Source organism: Nelumbo nucifera, chromosome 3 (genome assembly GCF_055504915.1).
Source record: "Nelumbo nucifera cultivar China Antique chromosome 3, China Antique-T2T, whole genome shotgun sequence".
In the NCBI taxonomy this organism is placed as follows: Eukaryota; Viridiplantae; Streptophyta; class Magnoliopsida; order Proteales; family Nelumbonaceae; genus Nelumbo; species Nelumbo nucifera.
The window spans coordinates 90,647,039-90,669,127 of record NC_142651.1 but is presented as its reverse complement, the minus strand read 5'-3'; the positions used below and the strand labels follow the sequence as shown (position 1 = coordinate 90,669,127).

At 35.5% G+C, this 22,089-nt stretch overlaps 1 protein-coding gene across 1 annotated transcript; it reads left to right on the top strand.

Moving 5' to 3' along the window:
• The first annotated feature begins 19,023 nt into the window (after positions 1–19,023).
• On the top strand, positions 19,024–21,879 carry LOC104609022 (UDP-glycosyltransferase 83A1-like). Its single transcript, XM_010275207.2, has 3 exons — positions 19,024–19,631; positions 20,129–20,620; positions 20,701–21,879. The coding sequence occupies exons 2-3, from the start codon at positions 20,143–20,145 to the stop codon at positions 21,585–21,587; spliced, it is 1,365 nt and encodes a 454-aa protein (XP_010273509.1). The 5' UTR covers positions 19,024–19,631; positions 20,129–20,142; the 3' UTR covers positions 21,588–21,879.
• The last annotated feature ends 210 nt before the right edge of the window (positions 21,880–22,089 follow it).

Below are 22,089 nucleotides of genomic sequence, written 5' to 3'. Positions count from 1 at the left end.
GTTTGGTTTTTGACCAAAGCATCCATTTCATCTTGCATGGCTATTTTCCACTTAGGTTTGGAGAGAGCCTCAGTAACATTCTTGGGTATAGACACAGAATCCAAGGAAGAAAGAAAAGCACGGTAGGAGGGTGGTAAGGCACTTTAGGAAAGATGGTGTGATATGCAATGGGTTGTACACTTTCTCTTCCCCTTACGAAGTGCAATGGGAAGATCTAGGTCAGTGGGATCAGCTACAACAATGGTGTTAGGGACATGAACATTATCATCAAAAAACATAATAGGCTCAGGCTCAAGAGGAATACCTGGAACTGTATATGCCGAATTTGGAGTTTTAGAAAGACTGATAGAGAGTGGTGTGGGTTGAGGATGTGTGGAATCAACCATCATCTGTCAACGCTGGTAATTCTGTGAGGCTGCCCGACGTTTTGGTTCTAAGCATACCTAAGAAAAACACATTTATCGGCCTTAGGATCCAATTTCTTGCGATGAGGGATAAGAATGTGAACAAAGGAAACACAGCCAAAAACCCTTAGAGGTATATGAAATATCTCCCCATTTGGAAAAAAGAAGACTAAATGGTACCTTAAACCCCAAAGTCCGTGAAGGAACATGGTTAATCAAATGCATGGCTATAAGAACTACATCACCCCAGAACTGCATAGGAACTGAAGTACACTTCTTTCCACCACTCCACCTCCTCAATGTGTCTATTTTTCCTCTCAACAACTCCATTCTGTTGTGGTGTATATGCACAACTACTCTGATGAACTACACCCTGTTCTAAGAGATACGTGGTCAGGTCCTTCTCAAAGTACTCTCTGGCATTATCTGATCTAAAAGCCATAGTTCTCACTTCAAATTGTGTGAGAACCATTTGGTGGAACTGTCGTACTAAGTTAGCAACCTCATCACGTGATCTCATCAAATATATCCAAAAATATCATGTATAATCATCCACAAACAAGAGAAAATAACGGAATCCTCCCATGGAAGGGATATGATATGGCCTCCATACATCAGTGTGAACAATATTAAAAGCAAAAGTACTTCTTTTATTACTAAGTTTAAAAGACTCTTTTCAATGCTTTCCTAACTGACAACTCTCCCACTAGTACTACTGCTGCTAACATGATGGCCCTGATATTTCAGAATTTCATCCAGAAGGTAGACTCCATTCACCTCATGACCACTCCCAATCATCTTCTTTGACTCTAGATCCTAGAAAACACAATTACCAGGAAGAAAGGTGATGGAACAATTCAAATTTTTTGTCAAAGAACTAATAGACAGTAGGTTAGTATGAAGTCTAGGGACATGCAAAACAGAAGACAGAGTTATATCATTGGTCAATCTAATTGTCCCCTTCCCAGTAATGGGCATATGTGATCCATCTGCTGTAGAGACACCAGAGCATAACTGATAGAAACTGAAAAGGGTAGGGGCATTAGTCATGTGTTCAGATTCTCCTAAGTCTACAATCCAGGGAGGTCCCTCCTTACCTGAAGTGGATGCAAGATTTGCAGTTGCATATGAACTACCTGTATGTGAAAAGGAAGTGTAGTTGGCTCTTGCATTCTGCTATCCATCTGGAAGGCTAGAGATAGGTGAATCTTTCTTACTCGTAAGCTGTCCAAACCTTTCCAATTTTGTTCTCACTACTGCTACTATAATGGATTCCCAATCAATTTGGGAAAGAGGGCCGAAGAGTCTCTTGTAATGGCTACATTTTCATTTCCCTTCTTGTTCCTTATCTGAGCAGGCATAAGATTTGGATGAAGTTTCCAACAAGTGTCCCTAGTATGTTTAGGCTTCTTGCAATAATCACACACCAAGTCCTTCTTATCTTCCCTTTTAGTGTCACTACTCCCCCTATTTCCATTCGGCTTAGGTTTTATTGTACCAACCATAGTCGACTAGCCAATTCTAGGTCGTCTCAACATTACATTCTTCTTACTCTCCTCTCCAGAGACAAAGGCATAGGCCTGAGAGAGTGTCACACCCTTCCTAGAAAGATTATGCTGCCTAGAAATGTCAAATCTAGGGTTTAGCCCTGCTAAGAACTCAAAACCCAATTCCTCTCTACTAGTCTATGATAAGTTGTTGCATCATTTACACTTTACCATACCATAATTTCTAAGTGGTCTATTTCTTGCCATAGGGTTTTCATCATGGTGAAATACACAGCAAGAGGTTTTTCTCCCTGTTTCATACTTATCACTTGATTTCTTAACTGATAGGCTCTAGCTTTATTTTGCTTCTGAGAGTAGGTTTCAGTCACTCCATCACACACACAGAAACCAACCCTTTCGAAAGAAGAAAACCCTAGTTGGAGAGAAATCTCTCTCCTCCCCACGCCTTCCAATAGAGAGAAGAGTGAATTGATCACTCCAGGAGGCTCAAAAAATTCCAGAAACCAAACCACCCTCTTCAGAAAATCAAAAGAAAACTAACAATACCTGGACGCCAAGGATCAGATCAAAAACAAAGTGTCCAATTTTTCTAGGACTCTTCCCTGTACTCTAATTCTTCTTGATTTTGATACCGAACATTAGATCACCTTCCTGATGACTAGATCCTACCAAAAAAATCCAAGAACTGAGCAATCTATAGTAGATCAATTAGCCCTTTACTAATTCATGCAGTTGGCTGATCTAGGGCTGCATAAGAATTCTTCAAGAAACCCTAGCTGATGCTCTGGTACCAAGTAGAAATCTGCTAAATTAAAAAATATGAAAGAAAATTAGTTTCTTGAAGAGAGAAGGGAGAGAGAAGGAGAAGAAGAGAAGAAGAGAAGTTGAAAAGAAAAGAGAGCAATAATCTGGTCGCCCCCTTCACTTATTATTTATACTAAAAATAATAGAATAGTACAAAGACAACTATGCCCTTATAGGTCGGCAAGACATAAAACAACATATTTAGCACTCAAAAAGGTAGGAGATAAAGGTGCTTGTCTCCTATCGGGAAAGGGAATATTGGGTTTGTTGTCAATCATTATGTGCACCACTATTCACCACCTGTCTCGTGAGGATCTTCCTGAGGATTGGCTTTCATTTTTCTCAGGAGCCCTCATTACTCATGTGTGCTACTGCCTCTTGTGTGTCATACTTAATTGACATGGCGCTAGTGACGTCACCGCTTGGCGGGTGACATCTTGTTAGTCCTACATGGTGTCTTGTCGTGTTCCTTAACAGGCCATAGGTTTATCCCAGGTCTGAGCATGTGCGGGTCTCACCCGAGTTTGCCTTGGCTCGGGTTGCGAGTGGGCTCGTTGAGAGCGCGCGATGAACCACGGGTTTATCGCAATTCCGTGATGCATGTTGTGGGTTCATCGCAGGCCTGTGGTCCATCGCTGGTTCATTGTGGTAGGAAAGTTGAATGTAGGTTGTAGGTTGTTCATATGCATCCACGTGGAGCCTGTGGTCCATCGTGTGGAGCGTGTCGTTAATCACTTCGGAACACCAATTTAATATTTATAAAAAATTTCTAATTCTCAAATAAATACGAACACAGTAAATGGGTGAGAACGAGATGTATCCACAATGAAGCAAGTGAGAAATTAATATATACTTAGATCCAGACAAGAGAATTCCATTAGGAATGGCAGAAAATACGAAAATAAAATCTATTATTGCTGAAATTAAATGTTTCAAATTTAAACAAGACTATAAATAAAAATCAGAATTTAATAAAATATGGGAATCAACAAAGGAAATGAAAGAAATAAATAAATAAATGATCTAGAATCAGGATCCGATGGCGGTAGTTACAGATCAGCCAGACAGCTTGCAGGAACCCTCCTGACAAGAACCGAGCGTCCATCCTTTCTATAACCCTCGAACCCCTTGAGATATCTTAGCCTTGAACCTAACAAATTCAGATCTGTAAAACAGAGAAACGAACAAGAATTAAAACTAAAAGATTATAGAAATAAAAATAACAAAAAAAAATAAAGAAAAAGAAAGAATGGCTGATCAAATCTAGTGGCGGTAGTTGCAGAATGGTTGAACAGCTTGCAGGAACCTCTCCTAACAAGATTTGGGCGTCCTCCCCTTCTACAACCCTTGAACTCTTCAAGAAACCTTAGCCTTGTCAATTGGGTGAATTGACCAACCCCTTCTACAGGGCCCCTAGGACCATTTTATAGAGAAGGGTGGACACAACTGTAAATAGGGAGAAAGATGGGGGGCGGCAACTGGGATTTAGCAAAGTTAGGGACGCCCTAGGATTTCTAATGGATGGTTAGGATGGTTTTGAGGTGATTCTATGGCTGAAAATAGAAGGAGAGGGCGCCCAATATTATGTAGGGCTGAGATTTGGGTGCCTAAAAATGGAGGGTGTAGATTAGAACATCTAGGGTTGAAGGGTTAAGATTAAAAGAATAGGTGGTGCCCTAGATTGAATGGTTGGGATATAAGATGGAGGGAGTGACTAAGATTTGGAGGTGAGGGGCTGAATTGTGAGAATTAGTAGAATAGGTGGCACCCTAGGGTTTAAAAGCTATAAAGGAGAGACCTAAAATGAGTGGTTGAGATTAAAAGAGGTGGAGGGTGGAGATTAAACATTTAGGGGTGGCTACAATTTGCTAAGAGTGAAAAAATTAAGTTAAAAAGGCTCACAAGGTTTGCTAAGGAGAGGGGAGCATGGTAATACAATAGGATGGGTGCCAACTGAGTTAAGCAGATAGGAGGCATCCTCTTGTTCTCAGTTCTTTACAAAAACACCCATTCTCTCAGCTGGTCTCCACATCAGCTTCCCAAAAACTGCACTTCAGCCTAGTAAACTTCCCAGTTTTCTACAAAATTTGCACAGAGACCCTCAGAGGTCACATAATTGATTTTAACTGGGAAAATGGTACCATTTGACTAATCTAAGGACGGAAATACTCCTGAATTGATTCCCTTAAGGCATCAAAATGTAGGATTATCACACCCCCCAACTTAAACATTGCTAGTCCCTTAGCAGTGTAGCCTTAAAATTACACTAAGTATATAGATCTTTCCTATTACAAGGTCATCCCTAATAGAATTAATCAAGCATCTTGATTCCAGCATTCTCAAACTCTGTATAGATCGGTATTGGGCCTTAGGGGTAAAACTATCTTATTTTGAATATTACTAAAACATGGATTAAAAACCTTATTTACCCTTTCATTTGCTGACTATCTTGATAAAATGAGATTGATTTTAAAATCAAATAGGTATTCTTCTTATTATTTCTGACAGCAAATTTCTACCCCTGAACTTTTTTTATTGTTACCTTTCACCGTTTTACACAAATCCCAACACTTGCCTTAGGTGAAGAGACCCGGTTACTAAGTGTTAGATAAGTGTGTTTGGCATTCCCTTTTCCGTGATGTGAATCTCGACACTTGAGTTAGGTGAAGAGACCCGATTACTAAAACTAGGGTGTCCATTGACCTTTTATTCTTTTTTTTCTCTTTTTTCCTTTATTTTGCAAACATTGTTCAGGGTAGTCCACTATTTCTAACAATTTTGAAGAATTTTTGTCTAGTTTCTCAATCTTTCTCTCCTTATCTTGGCAGGGGAAAACTTGGGAGTATTTTCCAATTTCTAAACGGTTTCAACAATATTCAAACAAGACCAATTTTGACTCCTATCACTTGCTACCAATTTTTACAAAATCCAATATTCTTTTATCAGTTTTCTCAACTTTTTCTGTTTGGGAATCTCTTTTAATGGAAAAATTTTTAAATTTTCAATGAACTTTTAATTCTACATATTTAAAGGCTTAGCTTCTCAATTTTATTTTTCAATTTTCTCTCTCCCTCTCTCTCTCTCTTTCCTCACCCCCCAACTTAAATGTCATTGTCCCTAATGACATGACTAAAATAATGCAAAGAAGATTTGAGCCAAAGGGATCAATGAGTAGGGTTTTCATGAGGGGTTCAAGGTTTGCCACCTGGTCTCGAATCAAGAAAAGAAACACAATTCTAACACTACAGACAAAAATCAACTGAAAACTATGTTGAGTTACCTCTCAACCAGCGCTAAGTTTAACGTCTTCAGCGAGACACATTCACGCATTGTTCCCATCTATACTCCCCAACTCACTTTCATCTTCCGACAGACAGGGTTCAAATTGGGATGTGGTTCAGTTCCTCGGTTAGGGTCATGTTTAGGATAAAATCCAATGGGAAGTGACAACCCTCTACCCTGACCATGAATAACACTTCGAGGTGTGTTGACTGACCAATCAGCGAGTTGCAAAATTATTGGGGTTGATTTTAACTCGCCGATCCTAAACCTATCATAAATGGATGGAAGCAGATTTATACTAGCCCTAAGATCCACTAGTGCCCAATCGAAGGTGATTCCAATGATGACACAAGATGAAGGGGTAAATGGTGTTAAATTGAGTGATCTTTGGATTTGGAATGTTAGGATTTATGTACTTATGATGTTGGATTTTTTGGCTTGGTGTGGGATAAGGTTTAGGAATGAAATAATCTCAATTGGATGATTAGAATTGGTTCCAACTTTAGGTCTTAAGATAAAGGGGTAAACATTGTTAGATTTGGATAATCTTGGTGTCATTAGTATGTACCTATGGTATTGGATCCTAGAAGTCCAGACTTTTGTAAAATTTCAAAAATGCTCCCTGATCAGTGGAGAGGTGAGTTGGAGCATGTTTGAAGCTCAAAGTGTTGCAGAAAGGTTGAAGGGAGCAAAAATGGGATGTCTACAATAGGCATGCTCAAAGAATCAGGTCCAAAAATCCTCAAAGCCAAAGATGGTGCAACCCAAGCTTAGAGGTCGAGCTTGCTGAAGTTTGAGAGATCAATCGATGCTAAAAGTTGCACTCCAAAGAGTAGACTAAATTCAACAATGGGGTACCACTTATATGTTTTCAAAAGGCTAAAAGTTTGTCAAACTAGAGCCTCCTTTTCCCTTAGGTCAAACTAGGATTTCTTTTGCATGAAAGTTTGCCTTGATTACTTAACCTAGGTGGCATTTGGTAGCACTAAATTGACCTATGAACACCAAAAATATTGCTTTTTTGGAGGTTAGAGGTTGTTCATTGCATCTCTGAATTTCTCCTATGAACACTGAAAGTACCTTCGAATCATTTAAGGCCCAAGCTACCTCCGAGTGCATTTGAAGGTAGTGGACAAAATGTCAATTGCATCCATGCCCCTCTCTCTCTCTCTCTCTTCCTCCCTCTTTCTTCTTCTTCTTCTTCTTCCTCCTCCCTTATCTCTCGCATGAACAGAGTAGTTGATGCACTAGATTCAAACCTAGAATGTCATTTGTGAGTTTGAATAAAGGTGTTGACAAACTAGGATCACCGGCTATTCCTTGTTCCATCCCTGTTGGAGGAGAAGGAAAAAATGGAAACAAAAAGAACTTTGAGAGAAAAAATTTAGAGAAGAATAAATGCTCTTTGTCTCATCCTGGACAAAGAAATAAAGACCACCATTGCTCTTCTCTTTGCCAATTTGGAAGCAGAGAGGGTGTGACCTATATATCTATACATACACACACACACATATATATATATATTAAAATTGGATGGTCCATGTCAGCATGTCTCTCCTTTAAAAGAAGCTAATTATCTATTTTCTCCATTTTTTGCATTTTTTACTTATTTTCTTTTGTCTTAAAAATATAAAACAATAATCATTGCTTATCTTGATTAGATTAATAAAGATGCACACTATTAGAGAAAGACCTTTGGATTTTCCAAGGCCTCTTATTTTAGTGCATGTTATTATTACATTTAAGAGAGAGAATGACCTTTGGGTTTTCAAAGAACTCTTATTTTAATGCATGTTATTATTACATTTAAAAGAGAGGGATAGAGAGAGAGAGAGAGAGAATAGTAATAATATAAATCAAGGTTTTTAAAACCGAATCGGACAACAAACCAATTAGAGGTCCGGTTCTCGGGTCCAACGGTTCAACCATTCATACCGAATGAATGGCCCATTCTGACAAAAAAATAAAAAGGGCCAAAACTATTGGACGGTTCAAATGGTTTGACTGCACGGGTCACTGGTTTGCTGACCAAATCAACGGTTTTTGGCGAAATAACGGTTCTGGGGTAAAACGGAACCATGATATAAATCAAATAATATAAATAGGTTGAGGTTAAACAATCGAAAAATTATTAATTTAAAAATCTACTAAACTTTCGCTAAAAAAATATTAATAAAACTTAGTAAATATTAAAAATGTGTGTCAATTCCACTTAAAAATCCAACTTAATAAACTCTAATAAAAATAAGGTATTGAAATATAAAAATATTAATTGATAGTTTTAAGATAGCAATAATTAAATAAAAATCTAAAAAATTCTGAAAAACTGAAACAAAATTAAAATACTATAAATAATTAAAAAATATTGAAAATAAACAATATTTTACATTAATAAGGGTATTTACTGAAAATAATTAAAAGTATAATTAACAGTATTTTATTATTAAAAATAAAAAAAATTATCAAAAAAATACCCAAGACAGAAATTATTCAAAATATTGATAATTATCTGTTTTTTTTATTGACTATGGCATTTTTTAGATATAGTGACTAATATGAAAAAATAAATGAAGAAAATACTGAAAATTATTGAAAAATACTCATATGCAAAAATTACTGAATAATAATGAAAAAACACCAAAAGTTAATTAAAAAACCAAAAATTCTGAAAAAACTAAACCTTAATTAAAATACTAAAATTAATTAATTGTATTTTATTACAACAATACTGAATAATAATGAAAAAAATAATGTAGTTTAATTATTAATAGTAAAATAATTAACAATAATTATTTTTAAACTGATATTAACAGTAATTATAATTTAAGCTATAAATAGTAGAAAATTACATTTAATTATCAATAAGTTATATTTAATTACCAAAAAATTACATTTAATTAGTTTTAGCCAAGAAATTAGCAATATTTTTGAAAATAATTTCCCAAAATTACTGTATATTAAATAAAAATATAATAATTTAATAATTACATTATTTTAATAGCTAACAATATTTTAATAATTTATAATTAAAAGTAACAAATCATTTATAAATTAACCTAACCCAATTAGATCTATAAACTTTCAGGCTCAAGCAACTATTTCTTTGGAGTTAGGTGTAGCTGAGATATGTACCATGCCCACACATTATCAGGGATAATTAGATCTGAAGTCTAATTGGGTATCAAACTTTTGGAGTCCAATGATGGCTTTAGCGGATAGGGCCCAAGCTAAACAACCCCTAATAAGCTCAACTTGGAAGTTATATGCACATATAGTAAATTTTATTATATAATATTTAAATAACAAATTTTATATTAATATATATATAAAAATGTAATATATTTTTTATACTAGACTAGAATTAAGTAAAAATTTTAATTTGTAAAAAGTCATAGTTTTATAATTAACACATGCCTCTTTATTAATAGAAAATGTGCAAGCTTGAGCTCGAGCCCAACCCGACCATCAGACCTAGATCTTAAGACTGAGCCTAGCCGTTATATAAAGCACGAAGCTCAAACCCGAGCCCGAAACCCGGTTTGTACACAAAATGTCTTATTTTCTATATACTTTTATATACTGATATTATATTAATTTAGTAATAATTTAATAAATTAGTAAACTAATTTATATTTCCTAATAGTAAATTGGTATTTATTAATAATTTAAGAAGCATGTATATATATATATTATTTATTATATATAACATACGTACTTTTTTATATATGTAATAATATCGAGATGGGGTTGTTTGGGAAAGCCTGAGCTCAAGCCCATGAGCCTAAAATTTTGTCCAAGCTTGAAAAATAACAGGCCAGACTGGGACGAGCCGTGGATCTACATGGTCCACAAATAGGTCTAATTGTATATATAAACAATTGTATACATAAAAAATCATATAAAATAAAAATCATTTAAAAGTAATAAAAATAACAATTATTAAAATTACTATAGATTATTAACAAAACTAACTATTTTTGATAAATTGACATTAAATGAAAATACAATTATTAAAATTTTAGATATTAACAATAACTTTGAATACTTGTAGTTAATTAACAACAAACTTTGATTATTAATTTAATATTAATTAATAGTAAATAAAATTATTAAATATTTTAGATTTTCCTGTGCATTGCACGGGTCCCCGCTTGTAAAAATGAAAACAAAGATTTTTGAGAGAAATTTTTCAAAGGAAGAGAAAATTATTCCTTGTCACATCCTTGCTGGTGGAGCAGCAACACCAGTGCTCTTATCGCTACCACTTGTGAAGTAGAGAGGGTGTGCCCCTATAAAAAATGGAAACAAAAAGATTATTGAGAGAATTCTCTCTTATCATAAGTATTCCACTACTAAAAATTAATAAAAAATGATTGCTTCCCCCAAATCCTATTTTTCATCTTTTCAATTGCCAACAAAAAATTTAATCCCATTTTGATTTTTTTCTTTGTTTTTTCTTTCTCCATAATTCAAATATTTCCTATAAAAAATTAAGATGAATTTGTCATATTTTATAAAATATTATAATATTTATTTAATTAATATAATTTATAATATTACTTTTTTTCACTTTAACATCATTTTTTTTTATTTTTAGTTATATTATTTATTAATTTATATTATTTTTTTAATTTGTTTTCATTTTCATTCATTGATTTTACATTTTTAATATTATTTATTTATTTTGTGATGTTTAAAATAGTTATAATATTTTAATTATCCTTAGTGATATATTTAAATTTTATTTATTGGTTCAGAATCATTTTGATATTTTATGCTTTTTAAATAATAAAGGCAATTTTATATTTTACATCATTTTCGATAATGCCGATTTTTATTTATATTATTATGTTTAATACTTATTTATATTATTTTCAATAATATTATATGATCTTTTTTACACTTTCTAATTTTTTATTACTATTATTTTATTAATTTATTATTTTCATAATATTAATCTTGCTTATTACTCTTTTAAATACTATTTATTAGTAATTTTTATTATTTGTTTATTGTTTTATGGTACCAATTCACAATATTTTATCTTTCTTTACTATCTTATAATATTTTCTATAATATGATATTATTTTAATCATTTTCATTTATTTTTATTTAATTAATGACTTAAGTGATAATTGTAAGATGTAGTTTTTTTAGGCGGCACAAAATTGGGAAAGGCTGTTAGAATGGTGTGGGCACAGATTTGCCCTGATGTAAGCTGATCTCCATGGGCAAAGTGTGGCATTGGACCCACATAGATCTCAATTTAAATCAAAAGGGTTCAATGCATATATTAAAGTGCACATGGGCAAAATTCACTAGGTCAAACTAGTGAATCGTCCCACCACATATTGGAACCAAATTTGGCATAATATTATGTGATGTAGCGCGATCCGGACACTCCTAGCTGACTGTTGACTGGCTCCTTGTTGGCAACAAGCGGCACTTGAGAAGATGAAAGGAAGGATTCTCGGGGGTTTTCCCGGTGGGAATACTTCGATGCTTAAGTTAGTATCGTGTCTGGGAAGTAAAGAGAAAACGAAGGCTAAGAGTGGAGGTCACGCTTATCACTATATTCGAGTGAGTAGAGGTTTTTTCGGAAGAATTTTCTCCTCTGCCCTGAGGGCTTTTATAGAGGCTCTTTTGTGAGATCGAGCATAACCGCCACTGGGCCCCTGCCACAACCATTGCCTGCCAGGGCTGTGCAGGTTGCCGTTGTGACGTGCTCCTTGCCCAGGTAAGTGACACGTTCCCAAAGTGACAGGCACGCCTCCGCCTGCTGAGAGACGTGGGTGTAGACTACCAAAAGGACAGGGACTGCGCCGTCAGTAAGGGACTTGGCGCAGTCTGATTGGTACGACTTGTTGGATAGAAGCTTCTTGAGGAATGCTCGTGCGGCTCATTCGCGAGCTACTCTTCAGCGAGCTCAGAGTACTTTAGGAGTGCCCTTAGTAGAATTGGTCCTCGGGATGACTTGTCTGCTTGAGAGCTCGGGCAAGCTGGTTTTCCTACCTTGCGAGCTAAGGTTGCCTCGGAATATTCCTTTGGAGGTAGTTCGGGGAACCCGGAGCTCTCGTCGTGGCGAGCTCCTCCTTTTGCGTGCTACGATATAGCGAGCTGCTTTATGGGCCCGTTACTTAGCCGTACTGGACCGCAATGCTGAGCTGTCACCTACGTCGAGTTAGTGTCCACGTGTTGCCGTTTCATAGATCGGGTCAAATCATCCTTCATCATTATGTTATAACCAAGAAATGTCCATTAGGTTATTGGCCAAACAAAACATTTGTAGTTAATTTCTCAACCAATAATATTCCTTGATTATACATAGTGCCACACTCTCCATTCAAAACAAGCTATTTATAAGTATAAGCACATTTTACAAAATCGATCTCAAAACAATTTAAAATCCATTATTGACAGCTTGAGATTTCCATCAAAGAGGGTGTATATTGTGATATTTTCTGTCTTACAAAGTTGTTGATTCTATCACAATGATTTAGGGGTGGCAAATGAGGGGGTTGGGTTGGGTTGGGTTGGGTAAGGGTTGAATACCAACCCACCCATATTGACCCACTAATCCACCATGACTCATCATCAATCCTTGTTAAAGGGTCATAACCCACTCTAACCCTAACGCATCCTGACCCACCCCATATTGACCCACTTGACCCATCCATATTGACCATTAACCACCCTCACCCATACTAACCCACCTACCCTCACTTATAAAAACAAAAATGGGTCGGGACGGCTCATATACCCAAAATAATAAATTTTGAGAGAATAATCTCTCCCAAGATTGCCACGTGACAAAAATGAGTCAGGTCAACCCATATACCCATAAATTCAAAAATTGTAGATAAATGCAGAAAATGCAAAAAAAATACCAAAAAATTGTAAAAAAATACAAAAAATACCAAAAAAAGAAAAATACAAAAAAAACTAAAAAATTACAGAAAATTCAAAACTTTTGTAGAAAAAATCAGAAAATATGCAAAAGATACTAGAAAATTCTAAGAAATGCATGAAAAAAACCAAAAAAAAATGCAAAAATTAAGCAGAAAATCACTAAAAATTGTAAAAGTGTAGAAAAATACCAGAAAATTTTAGAAAAAGTAGAAAAATACCAAAAAATGCAGAAAATACCAAAAAATACAGAAAATGCAAAAAATAACAAAAAAAATTGCAGAAAATGCAAAAAATGATTATAAAAGTACTTTTATGAAAGTACTTCTACAAAAGTACTTCTATAAAAATGCTTTCATAAAAGGACTTTTCATAAAAGAACTTTTATAAAAGTGCTTTTATGCTTTCATAAAAGTGCTTTCGTAAAAGTACTTTTATAAAAGTGCTTTTGTGTAAAAGTGCTTGTAAAAGTACTTTTATAAAAGTGATTTTATGCTTTCATAAAAGTGTCATAAAAGTACTTTAATAAAAGTGCTTTCGTGTAAAAGTACTTATGTAAAAGTGCTTTCATAAAGTACTTTTATAAAAGTACTTTTATGCTTTCATAAAGGTTTTTCTGGAAATGTACTTTCATAAAGTACATTCCTGTAAAAGTGCTTTTCTAAAAGTACTTCCATAAAAGTAATTTTGTAAAAGTGTTTTTGTGTAAAAGTACTTTTGTAAAAGTACTTTCGTATAAAAGTACTTTTGTAAAAGTGCTTTGTAAATGTCATTTTCATGAAATTGCTTTTGTAAAAGTGCTTTTGTATAAAATTGCATGTGAACACGAAAGTTAACAAAATCTATTTTATTTCACTTTTAATCTCAAAATGAATTGTAGCATGGTGGTTTGGAAGTCTAATGAGATGTGACTATGGTAAGAGGCACGAGTTTGAATCATTGCAACTTCTAATTTTTGAGATTTGGCGATTATAGATAGAGTTGACTTTGACTTAGGGGTGTCAACTCGACTTCATTTGGTCCAACCGATCCAGCCCAATGTGAGTCCATTATAAATGGACCAAGTCCAATCAAATCCAATGAATGTTTTGGACCAATTTGGATCAGTCCAATTCAATGTCTAGACCATCCAATCTGTTCATATCCATTTTGATTTAGATTGGTTTCAACACAAACCCGGTCCATTGACACATATATTCTTATCTTATATCAATGGACCAGATATTGAATTAATCCAACTAAATCCAATATGAATTTGTTACACACAAACCAAGTCCAATCCAATCTAATAAATATTCTCTTCTGGATTGGACCAATCCAATATGTCTTGTTGGTCCATCCAATCAGTCTAAATTGACCCAACCCATCTTGACCTGTGCGGCCCAACCAATCCTAACCCTAATGGGTACCTTGGACCCAACCCACCCTAATGTTAGACAGTTATGCCCTTTAGCTCCAATAAGATTGATGTACCATTTTGACATTTATTGTAAATCAATAAAGTACATAATTGATTCATGTCATTGTGAGACTCGTGTTAGTTTAGAATCTTCACAGTCGTTGGATAGATCTAGGGAGATTTATCCTGCCAAGGCTGACATTGATATGCCGCCAAGTTGATTGGGGTGGCTTGTCTCAGCTTTTAGGGTGAGACCTGAGGTACACGCAGTGTGGGTTTCCTTGAAACCCTAAACCGGACCAAAATTCCATTATTGCCCTAGACCTTGGACATAGATGGGCAAAACTAGAATGTTACACATAACCCCTACACTCGATTATGATACTGCACTAGGTGTCAGATTGGGCTATCTTTGATATGCCAATCAGTGAGATCCTTAGAGGGGATCAAAACTTGGGTATGTTGGGATAGTTCGAGAAGTCATCTGAGTGGGTGATCATAGTGATAGGATCAGCCCCTTTGTTGGACAAAGTGAATGATTGGGGATGCACTCTCTCGGATGGAAACCTAAACTACCGGCAGTTGATTTCAACCGTTGAAATTTGTTTTGCAAAATATATTTATATAAAGATATACATATATATTATGGTTTCAAAATGTTTGCAAAAGGATTTAATTCCCGGGATCCATGTGACTAGAGAGTGCAGCATTGTACCTTACAGCCGAGGGAGAGGTCCTCTCTTGTCGGCGGGCAGTGTTTGATCATTATGGGCTGATACATAATGATAGACTAAGCCACTGACACATAAAGTGTTTGAGAAACACGTGGAAAGTGTGAGATTCTGGCTTGTACCCGTTTCGACCTAAGTGCAAGTGGAAGCTGTTAGACAGTTATGACCTTTAGCTCTAATCAGATTGATGTACCTTTTTGGCATTTATTGTAAATGAATAAAGTACATAATTGACTCATGTCATTGTGGTGTGTTTCTATGTAATACCCTTAAACTGGACACTTAATGAGACTCGTGTTAGTTTAGAATCTTCATAGCCGTTGGATAGATCTGGGGAGATTTATCCAGCCAAAGCTGACACTGATGTGCTGCCAAGTTGGTTGGGGTGGCTTGTCTCAACTGTCCGGGTGAAACCTGAGGTACATTCAGTGTGGGTTTTCTTGAAATCCTGAACCGGACCAAAATTCTAGTATTGCCCTAGACCTTGGAGATAGATGGGCAAAACTGGAATGTTACACCTAACCCCTAGACTCGATTATGATACTGCACTAGGTGTTGGATTGGGCTATCTTTGATATGCCAATCAGTGAGATCCTTAGAGGGGGTCAAAACCTGGGTATGTTGGGACAGTCTGAGAATTCATCTGAGTGGGTGATCATAGTGATAGGATCAGCCCCTTTGTCGGACAAAGTGAATGATTGGGAATGCACTCTCTCTGATGGAAACCTAAACTACCGGCAGTTGATTTCAACCGTTGAAATTTGTTTTGTAAAATATATTTATATAAAGATATACATATATATTATGGTTTCAAAATGTTTGCAAAAGGTTTTAATTCCCAGGATCCATGTGAGTAGAGAGTGCAACACTGTACCTTGTAGCCGAGGGAGAGGTCTTCTCTTGTGGGGCAGTGTTTGATCATTATGGGTTGAGAGGTTAAGTGTAAGACCATTGAAGGTAATACCTGATGGGCTAATCTTGCATCTGCCCACAATGCTTGGGTTTTCATAAGGTCACTGGACCCAAGGACCATTTAGTCTAAATGTTGGGCCCATTGAGAGCCCATGGTGATGAACTCAGGAGTTCACTATATCCTACAATGAATTCGGCTAGGCCTTGTAACAAAGGTTGGGCTGAACCCATGTGGCTGATGTGTAGATCAATGTTTGGGTCCCACGCCATACAAGGATAGCCAACTGGGCAGTAGGTTAAGAGGGCTAGTGAGCATATAGGATTAATGGACCTAAAGCCCATTCGAACTAGCTTAATAAGATTAATTAAATAAGAGGTGATTCTAGGGTTTGGATCAACTGATAAGATAAGGAATTATCCCTATCCACTCAAAGAGTCCAAATTCAAATAAAGATTTGGATCATTTTTAATGAAAATATCTCTCATTTTATCAGTTTATTAATATTTATTTTACTAGTTTTTTGTTATTTTCTAATTTTTTCAGAAAGATTCCTTTTTAATGATTTTTTTATTAATTAACAAAATTGTTAATATTTTTCTCTTATCTTCCCTTATTTTTTGATGTTTTCTAGTTAATAAAATTATTTAGAGAAAATTTCTATTATTTGCTCTTTTATTTCATAATTGCATAATTGGGTTAAAGTGATCAGACCAAATTGGTCCAATTCAATACGAACTAGTAATTGTTAATATTTTTCATCTTGTTGGTGCATAGTAATTTTAGGCCCATAGTTCATTTCTTCTCTTGCTTTCTTCTTTTCCTAGAAAATTAGCAAAGTTGGGAAAACAACTTAATCCAAAACTAGTTCGCCACATTGAAGCTATAAGACAAAGGAGAGAATTCGTGTAGTAGTGAAATTTTTACATAATTTATAGAAAAAAATTAGTGAATTTTTAACATTTTCTTGTAAATATAATAAAAAATTTGAAGAAATTAATTTTTTAACAAAAACATGTTAATTAATAGTGTTTCTACTATTTACTAGTTGGGACCTATGTGATGCATATGCATATGCAATCTATTTGAGCCAAGTCGATCTAAGTCAGCTCAAGTATTATATTTTTGAGTTATGTTTAGTTGTTTTGACCAAAATCCAAATTGAAACCCTAGTGAGCAAAGTGGCTAATCTCGTGTAGGGATGTTAATGGGTCAAGTTAAATGGTAAATTTGACTTTGATTCACCCCTACATGGTTAGGTTAGGGTCAAGCTTATTAGGGTGTAGGGTCTATTAGTGTTTTGACCCATTGGGTCATATGTAATTCTAAGGGTCATTCACTTAGGCTGCATTTGGTTTAAAGGAAAAAAAGTAGGGAAAGGAAAGGAAAGGTAGAAAAACCCCTACCTTTCCTTTTCTCTCCTCACCTTTTCCTCCAAACCAAATATAGCCTTAAGACAACTCATATGTTTTTCAGTTTTGTGTATTTACTAAAACCAACCATATATTAATAAAAATCCAAGGGTTCTGAATGGTCATTTAAGTATACGAGGGTTCTGAATGGTCATTAAGAGGTCACATTGCCATTTTTATAAGGAAATGCAAAGGGTTATGAATGGTCATTAAGTATAGCAAATTGCATTCCATGAGGGGTGTTTTAGTAAATGCAAATTAGAGGGTACGTTTTAGTATACGAACACATGAAATTATACAAGATGTCTAAGTAAATGATCCTAATTTTAATTTTTCAAGTATTGGAATATGTTTACGGTTGTCATTAAGGGTGATCATTTCTAGCTTGGCCCAGTCTGCAATATATTCATATAGATATATTTTATTTATGCATAAATATATACATATGTTTTATGGTCAAACCCAATGTCCAATGACAAATAACATATTATATATAATATTTATTCTTATATAAATTATAACATATATTATGTGTCGTATAAAATATTGTCTATATTAAATATGATGTATTAAGTGGCATAGGCAATTGTCAGGTGGTAATTTCTTGTATAGTTGTATTAATAATCATATTAATACACCCTGGAGATGGATTGCTCATCTGATGGATGCCCTAACTTTGGAATGGTTCTTGGAGATTCGAATCCATTATATACAATGGTTGCTCCAATGGTTCTAGGAGATTCTAAAAAAATAAAAAGAGTTCTTTCCTAGATAAAGTGTTTCCATAGAAAGAGTTAGAAATCTGAAATAGGGGATAAAAATGTTGTTTTTAGACCTTGTTTTAAATTTGGTAAGTTACTTACTCGGGAAAATGCATTTATCCAGGTAATTGTTTCTTAGGAAAGATTTATCCAAGTAAGTGCATTTACACATGTTCTTTTATTTCCCATGTAAATAAGGTAATGACCATTTTATCCATAAAAATCCATTATTATAAGGAACATTTTTGTCCCTTTGAAGTGTTGGCAACTTTCTCCAAAGATGGAAAAATTATTTACCCACCAGGAAAATAAACTTTCCTTGATCTCCACATAAATCTGAAAAAAAAAAAAAACATGAAATTTTTTATTAATGGGAATCAAAATCCTATTAACCAACTTACCCCTCTCAAAATTTAGAAGACGCCGATTGCCAAAAAGTATTCACTTTGTGGAAAGACAGAAATTTCAAAAACCGACTGAAACTTCGGAATAAAATATAACAAATTGACAAACTTGTATGAAAAAGATCAGTAATTACTTTGCCCCTACTTCATCCAAAAATCATCACTAATTACGATTCATAATGGTATTGGATTGTTTTCTTCCTCTTTTATCAGCAATTAGAGTGGTGTTGGATTGTTGTTTCTAAATTCAGAATCGTGCCTCAAATTAATGGAGAAAAAATGGAGATACTGTCATGTCAATGGCTACTTCATGTAGGCATAGGTACATAGCACGTGCCTTTCGGCTAGTACACCTGTAACCCCATTTCCCTAGTCTCCCCCTCCCCCCAACTCTCTTCTTCTTCCTTTTATTCTCTTCCTCTTTCTTTCTCTCCCTCCACCTCTCCGTCATCGCTGCAACCTACCCAGAAGCAGAGCCACCGTCCCATTTACAACTTGATCGGTTAGTTTGTTACAACTTGTACAAATTTGTTGCAACAAACTAACTGATCCAATGTCGGATGCAAAGCAACCGAAATAAAACCACCGTCCTGCTTCAAAGATAAACAGGACGATGGGTATTGAGCAACTGTCTATTTGATCGCTTAGTTTGTTACAACTTGTACAAGTTTGTTGTAACAAACTAAATGATCAACTAGACGCTCGAAGCACGTCTGGTTTTCCATTTCAGAAAAATCTGCACATACAAAATGAATGAGTTGAAATCACTCCCACGGAGAGATCCAAACAATTTCTCGACAGTAATTCCTGGCAAGAGAGATCACTGTGACGCCCCGACACATACATAGTCATTCGAATATCTCCCTTACAAGTTGTATAACAAATCTCTCTTTCTCTCTCCCCCCTTTTCATCTTGGTTCTTTCGTACTTTCACTCTTTCCAAACTAATGTACCAGTGTTCGCACCATCTTTGCAAGGTTTTTCTCTTTATTCGCTCAAGTAGTTAATTATAGACAGGATCAGATTAGAAAGAGGTTTCGGTTGATTTATCTGAGCATTGTAGAAAGGCATTCATTGGGAAACCACTTTTCTCTGCTTTAGCTTCAACTGGTAAGAATCCCAAGAAATTAAAACTGTCCCTACTACAATATATTTAGATTTTCTTATGCTTTCAATTCTTCAGTGAAACACATTTTTTGTTTAGTTTTGATGTTTAATTGTTGCCCATTTTTTATATGTATTAGAGTAAAATAAACTATATATTAGCTATTAGAAACAGACACGTTTACATACGGCTCGAGCCAAACAGCCGGCTTATTCCACCAAACCCATATAGCCTTCTGAGAAATAACATAAACCCCAGTAGCATGAGATCTAGATTTATAAAAAAAAAGATACACAGATAAATGTAAAATATCAGAGTATGTAGATGGATAAGTTTATTGAAGGGAATTTAGATAAGTTTAATTTTGGGTTGTTGTGTTAAAGATGAGAATCAATTAGAGAGTAGAGATGGGATAAGAGTCACAGTTGAGTAAGGATTTTTCATTCTTGAATCCACGAATATTGATCGGGATCTTTGTATTGGTTCCTGAGTACACTTCCAGATACATGCATCTATATGGCAAAGCAAGCACATGTGCTAGTTATACCAGCCTCAGTACAGGGCCATGTCACGCCCCTCATGGAGTTGTCTCAGAGCCTGGCTATTCGTGGGATCAAGGTTACATTTGTTACTGAAGAATCAGTGAAAGAAAGAATAATGGCTGCATTTCCCAATAAGGGTAGCATGCACAGCCTCATTCATCTGGCTTCTATCCCGGATGGGGCGAAATTCGGAGATGACACCAAAGAAATTGATGCTGCCAGAAAAGTAATGCCGGGTTATTTAGAGAACTTGATTAGGAAGATCAATGAAGAATCAGACAACAACAACAAGATCAATTGTTTCATCGCATCAGCAGCATTGAAGTGGGCGATGGAAGTTGCTGAGAAGATGGGAATCAAGCGAGCAGTGTTTAGCACAACCTCGGTCGGAGTTCTAGCCTTGTTACTTCACATTCCTAAGCTTATTCAGGCTGGAATCATTAATGAAAGCGGTAAGATTTATGCTTCTAGCTAGTCCACTACAATAGTCCAGTTTTTGGAGTATCGAAAAATAATGTAACTTTGTTTACAGGAACTGCTTTGAAGAATGAGATGATTCAGTTGTCTCCAAACGCGCCAGCCATTAGCACAGCTGATTTGTTGTGGAATTGCACAGAGGATCCAACCATGCAAAGTATCATTTTCAAAGCAGCATTGGATACGAAAAATGTTGCCAAACTTTGTGACTGGATTCTTTGCAACTCATTTTACGAGCTGGAGCCATGGTTCTGTGACTTGATTCCGAACAGCCTTCCTGTAGGTCCACTGCTTTCAGACGTCATACCTGGGGGAACAATCGGAAGCCTCTGGCAGGAGGATTCCACCTGCATAAGCTGGCTAGACCAGCAACCTGCCCGCTCCGTCATTTATGTTGCCTTTGGAAGCTTTGCAACATTCAGCCAGAGCCAATTTGATGAACTAGCAGCTGGGCTCCAGCTTGCGTCTGAGCCATTCTTATGGGTTATTCGGTCAGATTTCATGAAGGGGTCTAACAGAAACCAAGATGAATTTAGGGATGGAGTAGCTCATTGTGGAAAGATAGTGAGTTGGGCTCCTCAACAAAAGGTTCTGGGTCACGCTTCTGTTGCCTGTTTCATAAGCCATTGTGGTTGGAACTCGATAATGGATGGTTTAAGCATGGGGGTTCCCTTTCTATGTTGGCCTCAGTTTGCCGATCAGTTCTTTAACAAACACTTGATTTGTGACGTTTGGAGGGTTGGTTTAGATTTGGAGGTAGACGAAAATAACATAGTATCAAGAGACGAAATCAAGAGTAAGGTGAAGAAATTGCTTGCTGATGAAAGTATAAAAGTAAAGGCTTCGGAGTTGAAAGAAATGTCTTGGAAGGCCGGCAACCAAGGTGGCACTTCTTTCAGTAACCTTGAAGACTTTGTTGAACAGATCAAGTGTTTGATGTAAGTTATGTGATTAGTACTTGGACGGTTGGACTCGATTTCAATTTTACAGTTTTACTCATTAAATGACCAGATCTGTTAAGGCAATCTGTAAACACGAGTAATTAAATACTCAATAAATGTCATGAGTAAGCAATCAATAAGGCAAAAATTTATATATGGTGCATTCTATATAGAAATTGCTGCAACATTAAGTAGGCTAATGGATCACCTACCATAGGGAGATCATTCACTACTAAAAAGGAAATTCTAGAACAGGAGAGTAGTTTATTCTTGTTTTTTGATATAATAAGTAGTTTGTTGTTTCCTCTTATGTTTCTCCTTTCCCAATATCATTTCCTTCCATTATTATTTGATTCTTTGTATATAAAGTCAGTGTAAGATGGCTGGTTGTATCAAGTGTACAATTCTTTTTTCTATTATTTTATCTTCTTTCTTCTACAACTCAACATATCTCAAATGTGAACGAATCAATGATAAAACAATATGACATCTTCTTTAATAGG

Excerpts from the sequence above, each read along its gene's own strand:
- LOC104609022 (XM_010275207.2), top strand. The coding sequence starts at position 20,143 with ATGGCAAAGCAAGCACATGTGCTAGTTATACCAGCCTCAGTACAGGGC. Across the intron at positions 20,621-20,700 it reads TGGAATCATTAATGAAAGCG|GAACTGCTTTGAAGAATGAG; the intron begins GTAAGATTTATG and ends CTTTGTTTACAG.